Below are 19,703 nucleotides of genomic sequence, written 5' to 3'. Positions count from 1 at the left end.
AAATTCCCGATACAGAGTTTTATCAAAATCCGTTCAGTACATTTGTTGTTGAAATGTTAAAATGAACAAACGGATGGCAAAAGCTCTGCATTTCCGGTCTTTTTAATACATTTATGCATCGAAGTAAAGATAAGCGGAACACGAGAAAAATAGTAGATTTATATGAAGCCTGTTTAATATTCACATCATTCATTTGTAACATTTTCAAAACGGTCAATATTTAAGGAACTGGAGGGAAAATAAATATTATATTATTTCTGATTTCCTTGAACAACATATTTAAGGTCTGTATCATTCATTTGTAATATTTCTTTTTAAATATTCAAAATACACAAAAACATTATTTTCCAGCGGCACTACTTTGTAACTCGATGCCTCAATATTTTTGACGGTAATGTATTTGGTGTACATAATCCATTCGTTTGTTTTTCTTCCACCCGAAAGCTGGTGACGTAGGGGAAACGCACGGTTTCATCTCGTTTACAGTAAAGGCAGTTGTGCGTGTGCTTTAATGAATAAGCTAATAATAAGTATACAGGGTTCCACCAAAGTTACGTCAGTGTTTACAAACTGTTACGGGGCAGTTTATAAACTCAGGCTGTATGAGGGAATGTTACATTTTAATGTCTAACATGAATTGTAAATAAGCCTTGCTAGGTACCAAGAGCTGTGTTCGCTGCGAAACATTTTTCTGGCTAGCCTGTTAATTTTAAGAATATAAACACTCATTTTCGTGTATTTGTACAGTTATATATATATATATATATATATATATATATATGTGTGTGTGTGTGTGTGTGTGTGTGTTTATATGTTGATCCTCTAAATTAATTTGAAAGTAAATTCTTGATTCATTAGAAATTGTCTGCTTATATTTTACTCCTTTGGGTATTAATTGTTTAAAGTGAAGTACCTCCTGAATTACAGTATATAATTTCCCTTTCTCATATTTTTTTATTTTATCTTATTTTATTATAAATACTAGGAACAAGCATTGATGCTAGCATATTATATACTACCTATTCTTTCTTCTGAACTCGTCTGTTAGGTGTATGCTATATACTTTTATAACCTTGTTTCTTCAACAAGATCGGTATGAAAATATTAAAGTCGCCTCTCTTTAGATAAGATAGGTAGGAGAATAGAACAGTTTTACGGATAGGGGCCTTCAAAATGAAAAGAATGCGGCTGTTTTATCATGAACCACTCTTTATTTTAAGATCACATGTATGTACATGAAAGTGACTGGGTAAATTGTATTCTTGTTATTTTTCTTATGACAATAGTATAGCCTTTAATGGGGGAAAATAGTACAAATATAAGCTTAAAAATGCTCATATTATAAGAAATGCAGAATTTCTGATTGTTAAAGCACGTGGTGCATGCTGTTGCCACTGGGTTTTGAGGGGTTAAACATCTTAGTCCCGCGTCTTGTAGTCACGCTTACAGAAGTTTTTGAATGAGGATGACGGAAATGCTGCTTTTGTCTAAATTACACGTTTACAAAAGCCTAAAAATTATCTCTACTGTAGAGCGAGTCCCTCTGTCCAGAACTAATTGGCAACGTAATTACAATGTATCTTCGGCCATTATTGCAGAAATTCCTGTTGGTGCCTGATTCTGGCTTTCACTGGCTTTCCTTTCTCTTCTGCAAAACAGGTATGTGTTAAAGTAGCGTCTAAATTTTTTACTAACCATATACAGTGCTATTGGGTTGAAACAAGAATTTCCGAAAATAAGAGTGTATGTAATGAGGGAAACTACGTAGTACGTTGACTGGGAGATGCTGAAGTCGGTCCATGCGTACACAAAAAATAGCAGATGGAGTGGAATATAGCTGACCGCTGACAGAATTGCCAGTGCTATCAGGACGTTTGAACTAACAATTCGTATTTTTATAACTTTCTCCATTCCTATGGTTTCGCCGGGCAGTTTTCGGACACTTTTTTTCAACTGATGAGCTGACAAAACTGACAATAAGATTATTATGGCAAGAGGTATGAGGCAGAAGAAAAGGAGATCTATTAAAGTGATAGCCTTCGGGTAATAGTGATGTTCAGCCGAAGCTCCATAACAGTTACCTTCATAAATTCCAGCATAGACAGTATGAGGTATGGCAATCATAGAACCAATAATCCAAACGACTGAAATTAGTAAAGGCACTTTCAATTTGTTCGGTATTTGGCATCCATATCTTCGAAATGTGATGGACTCAGTCACGACTATGAATCTCTGAACACTTATGACTACTATGGAGTACACACTGACGCCGATACCCAACTGACGAAGAAAACGGTAGGTTTTACACAGATATAATCCAAACTGCCATTTTGTCGATATGGAATAGGAGTAAAATGTCGGGATGTTTACTATGAGATTAAGCAAATCCCCAACAGCCAGGTTCAGCAACATAATGTTGGGAACTGTTCGTGTATCTTTGTGCCTGGCGAAGATAAGCACCAGGACTCCGTTCCCGACGAAACCAATCACGAAGATTATTCCTTGTACAGTGGGCTGTATATATTCTTGCATCAGAACCCTGAACGATTCATCTTCTAGGTATCTGTTAAGTTGTTCCAACTCTTTCGTTTTGTTGTCTAATTGTAATTTCCACACATTTAAATCGAGGAGTTCTGTTGTGAAATCAGTTTCATAAATATCCTCTAAATTATTGGCTTGTGTGAAACTGTTTATGAATTGGACGCTTTGAAGAATGCTGTATATCATTGCCTTCACTGATTCTCCTATCTCAATTGATTTTTTGAGATCAGTAAGATAACGAAATGTGTTGTATTTTTCAATAATATTGTCAGATTCTTCCTTTGCCTCATGAATTTTGTAGTAATCGCTTATTAAATCACGCAGATACTTAAATTTTAGAATTATATTTTTATGTATTCGAAGTTCGTCTTCGTATTCTTCCTCTGGTAAATGTATAGGTGTACAGTTAAAATTATCAATAAATGTGTTGATGTTTTTTATTCTAACGAGGAAATTACTTTTCCGCTGTAAATACTCTCGACCTAAATTGGTGGCGTTACATCCTACATCTTCGTCGTGATTGTTGATGTATGACCAAGTGCCATTTATAACCTCTTCGAGCATGATTTTGATTGTATTGTTTAAAATATTAAATTCTTCTAGTTCATTTCTAATCAAGATTTTCATGCTTTCGTCACATGTTTTATTTCTGTCGTTGGTTTTATTGTAGACGTCCGTATGTATGGATTTCAGCTGATAATTAAAGACATCAGGGATTGTAGTTTTGTTATGTTCATTTAACATATTGCCCAAATGTATTTTATTTTCATCGATATTACCATGGTCATCTGTTGGCATATATGTATAGAAAGAACTATTATTGTTTTCTTTTATAGTGTTGTATATAGTGGCAGTGGCGTATTGATCAGATTCTGTGGAAGTGTAATCAGTTCTTAAGGTGTCCAGGCCTGTGCTTTTGGTAGACTTCTTAATGTCCATGGAACATAGTACTTCTAAGTTGACCGTCAAGGACAGGTGTTGTACAGCCAGGTATATTATCTGTGAACATATCACCGTTTGCAATCAATAATAATGAAAATCATTTTTTGGTGATGGTGATGAAAATGCGGACTCTATAACAAGTAACTGTATAACTTTTAACTACTCAAGGACTCTATAATATCGAGTCGGTGATATTGATATTAGAGAATTTTGAAACTTACATAAAAATATATTGTATCCAAGGTTCTTACTGTTGTCTTCTGGGATGTACCACAGTGTAGTCTGGTAGGTATTGACAAACGTTTCAGAGGAGCTTTCTGCCTCCGCCATCATAGTTATGCATGTTATTATCCTGATGGTTGAGGCAGTAACGCACTCTGAAACGTCAGTCATTATCTGCCATATTACACTATACTATGTTCTAGAAGACAGCCATATTTGAAGACTAAAATGATTACCGCTAATACTAAAACTCGCTTGCTATTGATTCTAGTTCCGTCCGTTTCAGATTCTTTCACATTTCACATTCTGTTTCCCTAAGATGCATTTTTTTAATGTTATACTAGTGTTTGCAGTCACATCTCCTTTCGATGCGTACCTGTCTTTCTATAAAATAAATCTCTTCCCCCCCCCCCCTGAATTTGTATTCTTTCTTCCTCCGTCCGAGTCGACTGCAACTTCTTGGTATTTCTTACATCTAGGGTTTATACCAATTATAAGTTTTTAAATGTGGTCTATATAGTGTGTCACAGAGTGCCGGCTTCATGAGGTCATCAAATTTAAGAAATAAAACAATTAAAGCTTAAGAGTTACTTATCCTAAACTTATCCTTTACTCACTAATTCCATGTCGCAGAATTTTTGAGAACCCCATAGTTGCTCAACTTGTCAATAACTTCCTTGAAGTTTATGTAATGTGAAGGTTCATCACCTTGTTCACAATGAAACGTCACTGGACCCCACCGTAAGCCAATGAATCCAGCCCAAATTTACACACTCTTATTTCTACAAGATTAAATTATGATTTATTCCTATGTATTTAAATTTTCACAGAGGTTTATGGCATTTGTGATTTTACGAAGCGTCCTGAAAAGTGTAAGTATGTGTGATTGTACTGTAGTGATAAGGAGTATGCAAATTATGAAACTCACTGAAAGCGGTAAGGGCTACATTAGATGTGTTGTGTGATGGTACATAATGTGGCATTATGAATTCTGCTGAAAGTATATGCAGTCTGTCAGATTATAGTGTCTCATGGCAAAGAATATTAAAATTATGAAACAGTGACGATTGCATTGCATGTTTTGTAATGGCAAATGACTTGGCATCATAATGGCTGATGGAAAGCTTGAAGTAGATCTATATGTTACGTTTTAATATAAATCATACAGTATAGTGGTAATAACATTGCAAATTACATATAAAACGCGCTTAAAACGCTAGGGATATTTTGATGTGTATTGTGGTGACAAATGATGGAATTTATAAAACTTGCTAACTTACCAGGTGGTAGATAGTTATTAAAGTTGGGGAGGGTGGAGAAGATACTAAATGTCATGGATTGGTATGGGTGTGAATGACCTTTACAAGTTACCATGAAATCGACTCTCGATTGCTGAATACGTCACTTCCCTTGAGCAGTCCTTCGAGCTAGGTGGTTGCTCTCTGCCATCTTCAGTGTTTTCTGTGTTTGTGTGTGATAAAAGTAGTTTCCATCTGTGTGATATACTTGCTCATTTTCGTTAACACTTTTCTTGTACAAGTTCGTTGCTAGTGAATGCTTTCTACAGGAGTTTGGCAAGGTTTTTAGTTACATTGTTTAGTGGTTATCATGGCGTGAATTGTGATCAAAGTTTGTTGGGCCTGCGTTAGTACGAAGTTTATATATAGAGTAGATCGTGGACTAATTTTACATGTCACGTAATGTATTTTTAAATATCAATAACAGCATGATTACTGTAAGAATATTTCGTATATTCGCAACGAATATTTGCTTTCTACATAAGCAAATTTTTATAGAACTATTGTCGCATTAGTTCAGGGTCTACCACCATCGAAATAGTATTTTAATTTCGTAATTGATCTACAAAAATAGTTGTTGAACCTTCATATTACGTGTTGAAATATAATAGAATATAATTTTATTATTGTTTTTGTCAAAACCATAGGTAATGGATAATAAACAGATCAATTTCTCTTCGTTTTCTGTTTTTCAGAAACACTAAGACAAAGAAGGTTTACAGAATAAAACGTACGCCATTTGTGAAAATAAACCTTGCTTGAACATGGCATGTTAATGATAGATGAGATGCACGTTTTTGTTTTAATCACTTTTATAAAACAAACATTGCTTTACGGACTTTACATGTTTCCAGTAATAACCAAGGTCGTGTGGTAAGTTTTACGAAACAGTTCAAAGTAATATGTAACTTATTTCTGAATAATTATACTGCATAGAGACTGGGTTTTATTTATAATTGACTAGACTCAATCCAAATCAAACTGCCATGTCTGCCCTCTCATTCTACACCGATGGTACACGTCACGGAACATCAGTCCGTTTCTCCCAATCCGAAAGGTAAACAGAATGTCACCTGATACGCTACCTTGAAAACGAAGAGCTTGTATGCAGGGTACAGCACGTGTATAAGACAGTTAGGTTATATTGTGCATTATAACTTCAGCGGCCGCCCAGAGCAGTGCGTTTAGGGTCTGGGATTGCTGGAAGTCTAGTAGCGTTGAATGTATGCCAGCGTTTTTCTGTGTCATTGTATTTAAATATCTACTTTACTAAAATCTGAACATTTAAAGTAAATAATGCGATAAAAACCTGGGTATAACAATATATATTTTCATTGCAGTTAAGATGCTTTAATTGAAGAATGTTTCGATTTGGTGCATGTGTGAATGAAAACTAGGAAATTATGCTGTATAATATGTCTATTTTACATGACGCACAAATTGAACTTTTTATCGATCTCTAAAGCAGCTCATCGTGCAAAAGAAATAGGCACCTAGCATGATGCTGAACTTATTAAGATTTGCACATTTTATTTGTAATGTCTTTGGATGTAGTTAAATGATTATACATGCAAGGAAAATTACTTATTTACTTTGAGCGTGATTCGTTTGGATAAAATGTAGGGCAGCACTGTGAAAATGTTGTTTCTTGGTGTATGTGGTTGAATTATGCAAGTAATGCCATTCTTCATGAACTTTAGTGAATATTTAAAGCGTTTTAATTTAACTATATTCCTATAGATCTGTTGTGGGCTATATATACATAAACTTCGTCACAACTTATTATAAAGTTCGATGTTTTTCAATACAATCGATTTCTTAGTGTTAGTGTGCAATTCTCGTCAAACTTTATGGGAATGTTAGTGTTTCATGGAGTCACATTCGTTGTTACGTTGTGCACAGAAAAGGAATAACATTTATTTAGAGATAAATGTGTGATACATCTTTAAAAACATTAACAGTTTAACTCACAGTGAACTATACATTGACGTAGTGGTGATGTATTTTTTCTGTGATCGCGTTCATTTATTAACCTGTGTGATGAAGTGTGAAATGGAGGAATTACACGACGCCCACTGGACCTTATCAACGTTCCATCATCCATGCAAGACAGGAGCCCGGGATCTGGCAGCAGGAGCGACGCGCAAACCGTGAGTAAAACTGAACTCTTATCTTTTTGGGAAAATCCGCCGGAAGATGGGAAGGGTTCCTGCAGCAAATCAGGCACGCCATTTTATCCACAAAATCTTGTATTATTTAGCCTCAGCCCATCATAATAACAGAACAGTACTTTGCCAGGCAAGTGGATTCGGCGCAGTAGCACTCAGGTCTCGGGGATAATGTTAAGATCAAGTTAGCTACCCTGTGCATCTGTAACTTTTATGTTATTTTGCAAGCCCCGGTTACCCTCCTTGCCCTTACGTTAATGGTATTTGCCAAAAACAGCGTACAAGATGTATTGATCTTATTTTCAGATTTAGCTTCTGTCCCATTAGCCTCCAGAACGAACGTTATTTACGAGGATTTCATTTTAAGAGCATGTATGTGTTTAGTGGTTTGTTTATACCACAGGGTGCACAAATTGACAGGTTCGATCAGTGCGACAAATGCGTGGTGGAGATTGAAGATCCATTAAGATATTTAAAATCTCTCACTGCTCTGAAATGTAAAAATCAGCAGTACACACATTGAAATCCGACATTCACGCATTTGACCTAAATCGATTAACTTGATCGGATTTTAGGAGAACGATAAAATAAAATTATCTGACAATGTGATGTTAATTGCTCTGACAATAATTACTGAATAATTTTGTGTGTCTTTGTGATATCATTAAATGTCTTACTACATAGGGTAGCAATCAATTACGTCGAAAGCAAACAGTACATTCTGCGGGATTTATATAAAATACAACGTTTATCAATTCACGTTTTATTTTTGAATCGCTTAATTAGTGTCATATTTACACAAAGTACTTAAATGATGTATGAATCATTTTCCATTTATGTGAATTAGAGTGCACTGAAAATATACCAGCTACTTCGATATATCGATATAGCTGGTACATTTTCATTAATCATTCTATCATTAGACGTTATATATTGCTGACATCGTCCGTAAATACACTACAAATAAATATATAGAGTCCAAACCCGTTCTGAGGGCAGTCCAGCCACCTGTGGAACCGTTGCTGGGGACTTTTCCTCTGGGGACAATAAATCGCCTTGACCAGTCAACCCCAGTTATCCCCTTCTAGTGGACCAACAGATTAGATTTCATCGCCTGAAGACGGGGGGGCACAACGAGCCCCTGGAACGTCGTGGCTTCATTTTAATACGCGAAAAGACGGATTTAGTAAAGAAAATTGAATGTAACGCACCACTGTTAAACATTTGAGTCATAGCATCATTTGCGGCTTTGAAAATTTCGCACACAAGGCAGCTTTCAGAGGCGTGAAAATCCTTGGGAAGTTAAGATTTCGGTCATTGCTAGAATTTCGAGTGAAAATGCCATTGTTATTAGTGTGTGCAGCCTGAATGTGGTTGACGAGGAAATGATAATTCTGAAGGAAAACCGCAGCCTAAACGGCGAACAAAATCCTGTTTGTCTGACACGATCGTTGCGTACAGAACTTTCTGTCCTTGGCCATCACAAACTGCAATCCGCTTCGATTATGATGGTTAATTTTGAAAATTCGAAAAAGCTGTTCTCGCCAAAAATAAGATGATGGAAACTAATCGTGTGTATTATTGGGTCCAAGTTTGTGTTGGGTTTTCGAGTAACAGAATTAGCATTTACCGAGAGAAGGCAAGACGGTAAGGAATTTTCTTACGGATTAATTTTATCGGTGGAAGAACATTAATGAGAAACATCTTGGCTTCCGGTTACCATTGAGAAGTCTGGCGGGCTTGGAGTTGTACCCAGTTACTCTGCTTTATTTTCTATTTTTTCTGAAATTATCCTTCGCCACAACAGCTGTAATAAAAGTTTATAAAGTGAATCGATTTAATTAACGGCCCAGGATTTATTCTGCAGTCATCTAAAATGTCAAGTCTTCGACCCCAAACCTAAACTTTACTTACTGCCAAGGAAAGAAAGAAATGCATAAACTAAATATGGATAGAAAATCTTCGCATGTCAAAATAGAACTTCGACACAAAATCGCTTTGAAGTTGTTGGCACTTTGCCGTATTCTATTGGTCGCGGGTTCAGTTATCAGTTCGGTGGCCGACTATCTCTTCTTGAGGTGTTTCGTAACGTCTATCACTTACTTCAGCCAGATACTGGAGTAGAACCTTAAAACATGCTGAGATAGCTTCCGTTAACATCCATCATAATCATAATATTTCTCCTATTTGACGCATTGTTAAATCAAATAAGAAACAAATAGAAACAAGATGGTCCGTAACAAACAATTTGTTCTGACACTAAAGTGTTTAAGAACTCCAGCAAACCAACCTTACAGGTACCTTTGCAAATACGAATAGAAAACAAAACTCTTCACTGTACTAAAGTAAGGAATAGGGCAACTAATGCAACTATTATAATAAAACACAGGTAAATAAAATACTTGTGAGATTCATGCTCACAGAATGAACCATGCACGAAAAGACTGATTATTCGTGCTACATTAAAGTGTGGATTTCTTGAAGGTGTTTAATTCTTTTAATGTCAAAAGCAGATTCTTCGTTTTAAATACTATGTGTACTTTGAACAGTTTTGTATAATTCTTTTCATGTCATTAAAATGAATAAAACTCGCATATAATTTCACAAAATTAGGAAGTAACAGGATGAGAATACTTCCTGCAATCTTCCCTATAACTTCTTATTTGTGAAAATCGTGACAAAACTAAACAAAATGAGGAAACAATTATTTTAAATGATTTTGCAAGACGAGAAGATCTTGAATGATTCCGCTTTTAACACAGCTTGAACGGTGCCTGTCAAGTTGAACTTGTGTCTCACGTTTAAGTATTATAAATGAATTATAAGTAGGTTTCCAACAATAGCAGCTAAAAAGGCATTTTGCTATGAAAACTGAAGTATGAATTGTGCTAACTTACCAGCAGACTTCTTCCTGATGGGAACATGAGAACAGATTTATATTCGTAGCACGCTGGAACGTTACTGTGGTCGGCCTTGAAGGACACTGCAAGCTCCCTGGAGCCCTACCCAGGCCCGGCGTTGAGAAGGCGTCCTGGCTGCTGCGTCAGTTACGTGAATAAAAAATTCCACGGAAACTCAGTGCTCCTTTTCCATTTGCTGTTATCTGACACTTCCTTAAACTTTATTGGAAGGTTTAAACTACCGCTTCGTACAAAACACTATCATCACATCGAATGTCGTAGTCAGGTGATATCACTCGCTGCTTCGTACTAATGGGGTCCCGCGCTCGAATCTCGGTTATCTTGATTGTGGTTTCCTGTGTTTTATTCTATTCCCTTCAGATGCGGAGGGGAAGTGTCTTAAACTAGGCCACGAAGTCATTGTTTCATATACTTTGTAATTTATTGCTCACAGTGACCTTGCTATTCGACATTTCATAAGTTGTGCACTTGAAATACCATTACCATAGTCCATTTAAGGACGTGGTTTTAGCAGCATAGCTTAAGTGTAGTAGATGATTAAGAATAGTAAATATGAAATTATTTTTAAGGTAGTCGTGGACCGTTTCGAGATATTCCAATATAAGCTTTAAAAACTGAGGAAGGTGGCGAAAATCATCAGTCAGGACAGCTGGTCTTCGGACTTTGATTTGAATCTGTGACCTCCCGATCATCATTTGCTAGGTCTGAGGAAGTCTTCTGTCCCATATGGTCTGTACAAACACGCTGGTTTGTGAACGCTCAGTAGTCTACGACCTTGCATTCCCGCGAGGTCATGTGTATTGCGTAGGGACGAACGATTCGAAAGGCTTATTCTGTTGTGTGATTTATGAGAGTCTCTGTCGTTTATTTTATATACGAATAATTTAAATGAACTGAAATTACTCAGTAAAGCGACTGGCTACGTGCTGGACGACAGACCCTCCCCCCTACCCCAAAGAAGAGACAGGGATTTTTCTCCTCGCCTCTGGTTCCAGGCTCTTATCTTCGGCAGTTTCCAGGGGGCAGTGCATTAGGCGGTGTAACTGGTCATTCATCTCCATTTAATGTTAGGTTAAAACTCGTGGATCTTTACCGTCACCCCGATATGTCTTCGTGACGTAGTACTTACGCATAGTAAAAACTTTATCTTTTTATACCTCGTACGTATATCTTAACAGAAATACCTTAAATCCGCCTAAAGTAGTTCGTCCTAGACAAAACACCTTTCAGAATTTTCTAGTTTTGTCTAGGACAGACTACTTTCTGGTAGCATCTGTATAAAATTAAGTAGTAATTTATTGTATATTCCTAAAGCTGTTTTACGCTCACCCGTTACGCTTCAACTAGTCTGCACAGTGTAACGAAGAACATATTTCCAGTGCAGTGTACAGAAGGTGCCGTTTAAAACGCAACCCAACAACATTCACGCACTGCGATACAAAACTAAGTCGAAAGCAGGTTCAGGTCCGTGTGACACTCGAGTCAAGATCATTCTTGTTGCTAGGCCGCTGCTCACGCCAGTTGTGCAGGTGCCAACAAGGTGTATTCACAAGCAGAACGTGTGTTCCTTCTGGAACATTACTTCGCATTGAAATCGTTTGATGCTATTTGTGAAATATATAGCATTACGTATCCTGACAAGGAAGTTCCGACTGTTCTATAAATTTGTCCTAACAAATAACTTGTTCTTCTTGTATTGACGTCACCAAAGCTTACAAATACTCTTGTATTTAGGGCTACGTTTAATGTGGAACATTCTGTGCAAGAAGAGCAGTATAGCTGAGAATAATATGGTTTTTAATCAGGCTGCAATAGAATTTACATTTCTGGAAATATATTTCAAATTTACAATAATGTATATACATGCCCATTTTATGTATGTTTGTAATACATATGCTAAACTTGTCAAGTTTGCATTATAACTTTATATACAACATTATATTTTCGCTCAATTTATAATTGCAGGAGATTAAGTACAATTTTCACCGCGACAGAAATCTAGAAGCTACCAGCTGTTCTGAAGAACTCGTCAGTTAATTCAAATGATCGAAGGGGTAGCTGATGCTCTGTATTGAAGAAAATCTTGAACAGCTGCGTGCATCTTGACGGCCTCGTGTGAAATTAAATTCCTTAAATGTGTTGGGAGCAGAGCGTATAATTGTCTTCTTATCGAGAATTCATTCCCGTCAGGTCAAGTAATGAGATGTAAACTCATTTTTTGCAACTCTGAGAACATGGCGGTCATATAAGAAACATATTTCTCATATTCTTTTAATGTTCTGAAGGTTGATGCTTGTTCTTTTACAGAAATTAACACTAAAAGACTGCTGACGCAGAAAGATATTTGTGCATTCGTGCAATACGTGATTGTAACTCCTTGTCGTTACTGTGTGCCGAGAAAATGGTTTCATACCTCGAAATGGGCGTTTAGCCTTAGAGGATTAGATTATTGTGGGCCCATGAAATATTTGGATATTTTCGTTTCAGAAACGTATGCACTTTACAGAGGAGTGTCCGTTGTGTTATTCTCTGTATTAAATTGAAGTTGCTGTTTTTCTTGTCTTCTGTGTTTATTCTTGTGCCGTTTGCAGAAGAAGAAATGCGTGTTGATGTAACATCTGAAGGTTCCACTTGTGAAATACAAAGCCACAGGATTGAAGCTGCAGTTCACAAATATCATGCAATATAAGACTCCTTTAATTATCGTGTATGAGAGGGAATTTATATCTGTACCCAAGAAAGAAGCTATGGTTATATAATTATAGTAGGGTAAAGAAGTGACAGCAAAGATAATTGGAGTTAGTATTAAGATATTTTTGCTTCTGAAAAGTAATTTTTTCTGATAAGCTTTCTGATCTTCCGGCATGCTTACTGGAAGACTTTCTCCTCTAAGTTTCAGATGACGAACTGTCAACCAGTTGAGTATTGTGATTATTATTGCAGGAATTATGGAGAGGCTTATCAGATCGATTGAGAACAAAGTGATCGCAATTTTGGAATGGAGTTCCACATTTGTGTTGAAGCACTGCTCAAAATAAAGACAGCTGTACAAACTATGGGGTACAGCGAAGAATATGGCGAGCACCCATACTGTCGCAATTAGAATAATGCAGTTGTGTTTTGTTGACTGTCGGAGGATAAATCCGCCGCGAGCCGAGTATTTGAGGGTAGTTGAGAATCGCTGCAAGCAGAGTGCAAGGGCCGAGAAGACGCTGAGTCCGAAACAAAGGAACCGATAAAACATGAATACCTGAGCAGTTTCTAGACTCACACTCCATGATATCGAATCGTACAAGTGGATTACAGGCAGATTGACAATAAGAGATAGTGTGTCAGCTATTGAGAGGTTGAGGATAATCATGTTCCTGTATTTGCGAATTTTGGGATAGCGAGCGAAAATAGTGATGAGCACTCCGTTTTCAGCCAGTCCTACCACAAAAATTATGACGAAAAGAGTGGGACGGACATACTTATTGATGAGGCCTGCTACCGGGATTTTTGTTTTCTCAAGCAAAAGTAGATCTTCCGTCTTGTTTTTCAGAAGATATTCCCAGTATTGTATGTCTAAAAGTTGTTCAATCCAGAAGTTTGTAATTACTCCCGTCAGATTGTGGGATATTGTGAAATTCCTTACGTTAGACACTTCTTGGATAAAGGACTTTATTTCCCTCACAAGTTCTCGAGCTAAATGCGTTGCATTCGATAGTTGTCTCTTCTTACCCTCCTCTTTAAATTGTTTTGTCAGATTGTTGGCGTATTCATTTGTCTCGTTCAATTTAAGTAACATTTTGTATAATTTTAAAACTTGTTCAAGTTTTGATAACTCGTTCTTAGTCTGATTTAACTCCTGTTTCCACCTCACTTCATTGAGAAACGAGGAATTTCCCAAACGTAGCATGCTCTGCGTCAGGTTTAGTTTGTTTGCATCATTATTCACAGCGTGTATTTGCGCTATGAACTCCTCCCTTCCGCCTATGTACCCCTTAACGATGTCAATCGTCCTACGGGCTGCAGATTCGTTCTGACTGAATATAAATCCATCAATTTCTATTGAAGCATTTTCAAGTTTCTCGTTGAGCATCTGGTTGGTGGTGATTAATTTGCTGAGACTTCTGAGTACATATTCTCTCCCGTTTGTGTCTTCAGGATGGAGAAGATTCTCTGTTCGTACGCAGGACACCAAGATTACAGCCAAAAGAATGTGAGGTCGGAGTAGCATCTGTAATAAAATGCACATTTCGTATTATTAGATTTATGAATGTTTTGAGTCTTACCTGCTAGGTTTTTACATTATTATGCCAAAATAGGTCACAAATTAACAATACTTTGAAAATTCAGCAACGTTCGTGTATGTGGGAACGACGGTAACAAATCAAATTTGTCATCATGAAGAAATTGATGACAGATTAAATTCGGGAAATGCTTGCTAGGATGCTGTTCAGAATTCTTTGCCTTTCCGGGTTTCACTCTCTGGTATGGTTTATGTGTGACTATAACCTATCTTTGTGTAGTACATAAAGCTATTCACGGTCGTCGTTGTTGTGTTGCTTGGCAGCTCTTCAATTAACAAAGCGATCCATTGCTGTGCGAAAGTAGTATAAAAATGTGATTCTCTTCCCCCAACGGGAATATAAAAGAAATGTTTCGAACGTGAGGTACATAAGGACACTGAAACGGTATTTACTACCCCAGACATGCAACTGCTTGAACACGTGCGGACATCCTAACACTTTTCCACGTAATTACCAACCCTTATTCCAGCGGAAAAGCAGGGCATGCACTGAAGACCTTCGCAAAGGAATCAGGGCCATATGATATTGTCACCGCAGTAATATCGGCATTCACAAATCTCTACCCAAAAAAATCCATTTTATAGATCCAAAGAAGTGAAATAGTCCTAGGATACTTATTCGTAACGGTGTTCAGGATGCTGCAAAACCTTCCCCAATACCACCAGAACAGTTGTGTGGGTCTGTCAGGCGTTGACATGGAGCGTGTTCACAGCATCACCCAAGAATCTGTTGATGAATTTGTAATGTTGCCATAGTCGTGCAAGGACATCTAAAAGCCCGGGGGCAAAGCTCCATTCAGAGCCCCCTCCAATATTTTAGATAACTTAATCGTTTGTGGGCCCCTTCACGTTGCCCTTTGCACGTAGAAAACGAAATGCATTTCTCATATCCATATTTTGTCGAACCCACTAGTCCCCTCAGATGTTTGTATGTCCACTTGTCTTGTTTACACAGAGGTCTCAGTAGTTTATACAATTACATACAATTCAAAATATTTCTGTTACGTACCGTCGTTAGGAAGGAACAGGTCACACGAAAGAGTGAGGCCTAGCGGGAAGATACTATTAAAATAAATCTTAGGGAAACATTGTTAGACGCGTCTCTTGAATTTTAATACACTTACGTAAACTCACTAATATTTGTTAGGTTTTTGCACTATTAATATTGTACTGTAGAATGTGAGATGTACTTAAAAACCTACTTTTTTTACTGGTCAGTCGCTGATAACTAATGTTCTAATCAGAGATTTACACCCAATCTTACCTTGAACGGTAAATAGCCTTTAAAACCTTAAATCTTGCTGTAGAGTTGCTGAAAACCAAACACCTAAACGTTAGAAATCAGAACACATTAAGAAGTGATGTATCGAAACACCACTGCAGGAACACTGGTTGTATGTCTTTCCTTCCAGGAAGCTGTGGTTTTGCTGCTAGCGTCATCCTAGTGTTGACGTTGATGAATCAGGATGTCCTAATATTTCCTAGAAGGAAGTAGTGTACCATGCAGGTAGAATTTGTCTTCGAACTGTATCCAGCACTGAGACAGTCACAATGAAACTGTAGAATCTGTAGACACACTTCTCGATCCTGCTTCAAGGGTGGATATTCCAGCACTTTAAGGTTTCTACAGTTTTCACGGTTTCGAGCTTAGGAGCTTCCAATTTTGATTTTTTTTATCATTTGACAAAAAAGAACACGAATGTTTCTTTCCATGTTTTATACGGTTTAAATGATTGTGTCGAGCCTGGAACCGATCCGCTTTTGGATCTTTTTTGTGTTTGGGTCCGTTTTAGCGTCAGCTGTTTATTCCGTGTCGCAGTGTTCCACATCGATTTGTGTGGTTTCTGGGTAGAGAGTATATTGCACTTAGAAGTGTTAAACGTGTAAAAGATATATCGGTCTATCACAATCATGTTTACGGGTTTTGCAAGAAACATCAGAAATATCCTTAAAAAACACAATCGAGGCAAATATGTGAAATTTTGAGGTTATGTGTGAAAACCTTACTGTTTGTTTATTAGTCGATACCTCTACACAGTGGCTGTGTCCACTAACACCAGATTCTGTATTACTAGAAATTATGCACAGAAATATATATTTAATTAGTGTAATTTTTACTTATAAACTTGATAGATTGTGAATGTATATTTAAGCATGCAATGGAGATTATATGTTACTACTTCCTCCCATCTATGCTTAGGTCTTCAGTTTGGTCCCGTCCGTAGGGTTTCCGGTTGTATGAATTCATTTCTCCAATGTCTGCTACATGTAGTACCCGTCTCTTCCTTGATTTGATCACGTAATAATTGGTGGAGAGTAAATGTGACGAAGATCTTTATTATGCAGTGACTGATAATTTATTAGGGACGGAAACGTTTAAGATGTACTCCACTAAATGATTAATTGCTTTATATATGACACAGTTTGTGGGGGAAATGGAACGGTTACTTTTTCACAATGTGCAGCACTTAGCGACTTTATCCTCATATGTTGTTGATGATGAACGTTAAATATGTATCGCATGAGTTGGATATTCTATACAGTATTCCCTTTCTTAGGCTAAATGTTTGAATTTTACAACAAAGCAAAAATGTCCATAGGTCGGTAAATAATTAATTCCCACTACAAAATACTTTTGTGCATTTACAATGAAGCATGCTATGAAAAAGGAAACAGCAGGAAAATGGAGAAAATTACACAGTGAGGAACTTTTGATATTATTCAGGCCATTATTAAGGGAGCTTAGACATGTATTATGGTAAAAGTGAGGAATGCGTACACAAATTCCTTCATAAAAATAAGCATACAAACAAACTGTTTACACTGTAAATGACACTAGTGTCATATTCCAATACACTACACGGTATGCAAAGTTTTAACAAACTCCTTCGGTAAAGTTGACGGAAGTAATCTTTGTTTTGAATGCTACTACTAATAATGATGTTAAAGCGATAAAACGTGTTAAGTTTTGGATTTTATTCATTAATTCGGGTTAATATTTAGTTGAGGGTTTGTTGTGAAGGCGGTAGTAGTCTCTGATTTATTACTACTACTACTACTACTATGGCGTAACAGCCCAAAATCGAGCCCTAGCCTCCTTTATCTTCTTCCTCCAATCCTCTCTATCCAACGCTATCCTTCTCCAAGCTGCTGTTCCAAGGAGATTTCTGGAGTCAGTCGTCACTGCATCCAGCCATCTACCTTTAGGTCTTCCCACTGGCCTTCTCCCATATATTGTTCCTTCCAATATTTTTTTGGGTATCCTATACTCTTCCATCCTGTAAACATGTCCAGCCCATTCCAACCTTCTCAGTTTAATGTGAGTTACTATATCATCACTTTTATATAGTCTATATAGCTCATGATTGTAGCGTATCCTCCACTTCGAGTTTTCCTGAACTGGTCCAAAGATTCTTCTCAAAATCTTCCTCTCAAGTGCGCCCAGCATCATTTCTGTTTTCTTTGTCAGTGTCCAGAGCTCACTTGCATAGCAGAGGATACTCCTGATGATGGTCTTATATATCCTTATTTTACTGTTTTTATGTACACAATTAGATTTCATAATCCTTTTTAACGCAAAATATATTTTATTTGCTGCTGTTATTCTACTTTGTACTTCAGTCAACTCATCATTATTACTTGTCAGGATTGTTCCAAGATATTTAAATTCTTGTACTTCTTGGAATATCTCCAATGTCATGTTAGGCTGGATCGTTATTCTTTGTCTATCTCTACTTTGTATCATCCATTTAGTCTTCCTTTCATTAACATGTAGCCCTACTTTAGCAGCTCCTAATTCCAGATCCTTATATATTCCTTCTAATGCTGGTAGCGTTCGACCCATTATATCGAGGTCATCGGCATATCCTACTATTTGGGCATTCTTATACAATAATGTGCTATTGAGATCCACCTTGGTTTGTTTAACAACCCAGTGCAGAGCAAGATTAAAGAGCATTGGTGCTAGACCATCCCCTTGTTTAAGTCCCGATCCAACTTCAAATAGGTCAGTCATACCGCCACAGATCTTAACCTCTGATTTATTACAACCAGGAAATCTCTTTATCAGCTGAATAACTCTCAGCTTATATCTTAATTGCTTCATGCTTGTGTTCTTCAATACAATAATTTTATTCACCGTCTTTACACAAGCTTATAGATTGTTAAAATCACATAAAATTATAACATTTCAACATTTGATATTGTTACATTTTAAAATGACGACATGTTTCGATGTTCATTCCATCATCGTCAGGTCTATCAATCAAAATTAAAAACTGTTGCATCTGCTGCTCTGCGTATACTGATTTTGTTCTATCCGTTAGATTTTATTTGTTTAACCTCCAGGCTTCTTCCATTTAATTTTGAGGGCTGCGCCTGGATGCCTTAAATCGGGTTGTGTGTGAGGTGCGTGTCCGATATTACGGAACGGTAGACTGCAAGAGTTGCAGTCTACCGTTCCGTAATATCGGACACGCACCTCACACACAACCCGATTTAAGGCATCCAGGCGCAGCCCTCAAAATTAAATGGAAGAAGCCTGGAGGTTAAACAAATAAAATCTAACGGATAGAACAAAATCAGTATACGCAGAGCAGCAGATGCAACAGTTTTTAATTTTGATTGATAGACCTGACGATGATGGAATGAACATCGAAACATGTCGTCATTTTAAAATGTAACAATATCAAATGTTGAAATGTTATAATTTTATGTGATTTTAACAATCTATAAGCTTGTGTAAAGACGGTGAATAAAATTATTGTAACTCTCAGCTTGTTGAGCAAGTCCCATTACCATAGAGTTAGTTGATCCATTGTATGAAAGAAATGTTTAATTCTGTAGGCGTGTTTAAAAAAATTGTCAACTGGCTCGCAAACATACCAGTTAACTATCTTGCTTACTTAACATTTCTGCCAACCAAATCTCCGGTATCAAAATCTGGACGGTTTACGCGGCTAATATCGAACCTCGTCATTGATCAGCATCCTCTGTCAGTTTTATCCATCCTCCATCACTACAACCTGTCTACTGTTAATCTTAACGTCATCCTCCCATCTTGTTGTTTCTGGGTGTGTTTGGATTCCAAGCGGTGTTTTTTTTTGTTTGTTTTTTTTCATTTTGTGAGCTGTAATCAGTCCCATCATAAGCAAAAAAAAATTTTAGGGATATAAAACTACAGAATCTGCCATAAATATTTTATTGCATTATGAAAATGGTTGGAAATGACATTCGACACAACGGTCGCAAACGACGCCGAGCTTCGCGGCACATATCGCCCAGTCGCCGTTACAAAGCCCCGCATTTTGCAAAAATGAGG

At 37.1% G+C, this 19,703-nt stretch overlaps 2 protein-coding genes across 3 annotated transcripts; both read right to left on the bottom strand.

Annotated features, from left to right (window-relative positions):
* Nucleotides 1-1,189: 1,189 nt before the first annotated feature.
* LOC110836021 (uncharacterized) lies at nucleotides 1,190-10,584 on the bottom strand. Of its 2 annotated transcripts, none has more exons than XM_022076811.2 (2): nucleotides 10,069-10,584; nucleotides 1,190-3,540 (listed from the first exon to the last, which is right to left on the bottom strand). In XM_022076811.2, exons 1-2 carry the CDS (start codon nucleotides 10,093-10,095, stop codon nucleotides 1,570-1,572), a joined length of 1,998 nt encoding a protein of 665 aa, XP_021932503.1. In that variant the 5' UTR covers nucleotides 10,096-10,584; the 3' UTR covers nucleotides 1,190-1,569. The 2 variants fall into 2 exon arrangements, with proteins under 2 accessions (XP_021932503.1, XP_087213707.1); XM_087357581.1 differs by lacking the exon at nucleotides 10,069-10,584 and adding an exon at nucleotides 6,975-8,063.
* Nucleotides 10,585-11,872: 1,288 nt separating this feature from the next.
* LOC110836023 (neuropeptide CCHamide-2 receptor) lies at nucleotides 11,873-15,986 on the bottom strand. The gene is made up of 2 exons (XM_022076814.2): nucleotides 15,648-15,986; nucleotides 11,873-14,311 (listed from the first exon to the last, which is right to left on the bottom strand). Exon 2 carries the CDS (start codon nucleotides 14,309-14,311, stop codon nucleotides 12,593-12,595), a length of 1,719 nt encoding a protein of 572 aa, XP_021932506.2. The 5' UTR covers nucleotides 15,648-15,986; the 3' UTR covers nucleotides 11,873-12,592.
* Between the last annotated feature and the right edge of the window lie 3,717 nt (nucleotides 15,987-19,703).

Source organism: Zootermopsis nevadensis, unplaced genomic scaffold (assembly GCF_977971745.1).
Source record: "Zootermopsis nevadensis isolate Lab colony 2312 unplaced genomic scaffold, Znev_1.0 Znev_ptg000028l, whole genome shotgun sequence".
Taxonomy (NCBI): domain Eukaryota; kingdom Metazoa; phylum Arthropoda; class Insecta; order Blattodea; family Termopsidae; genus Zootermopsis; species Zootermopsis nevadensis.
The sequence above is the reverse complement of the archived record's forward strand: the minus strand, read 5'-3'. Positions and strand labels throughout refer to the sequence as shown.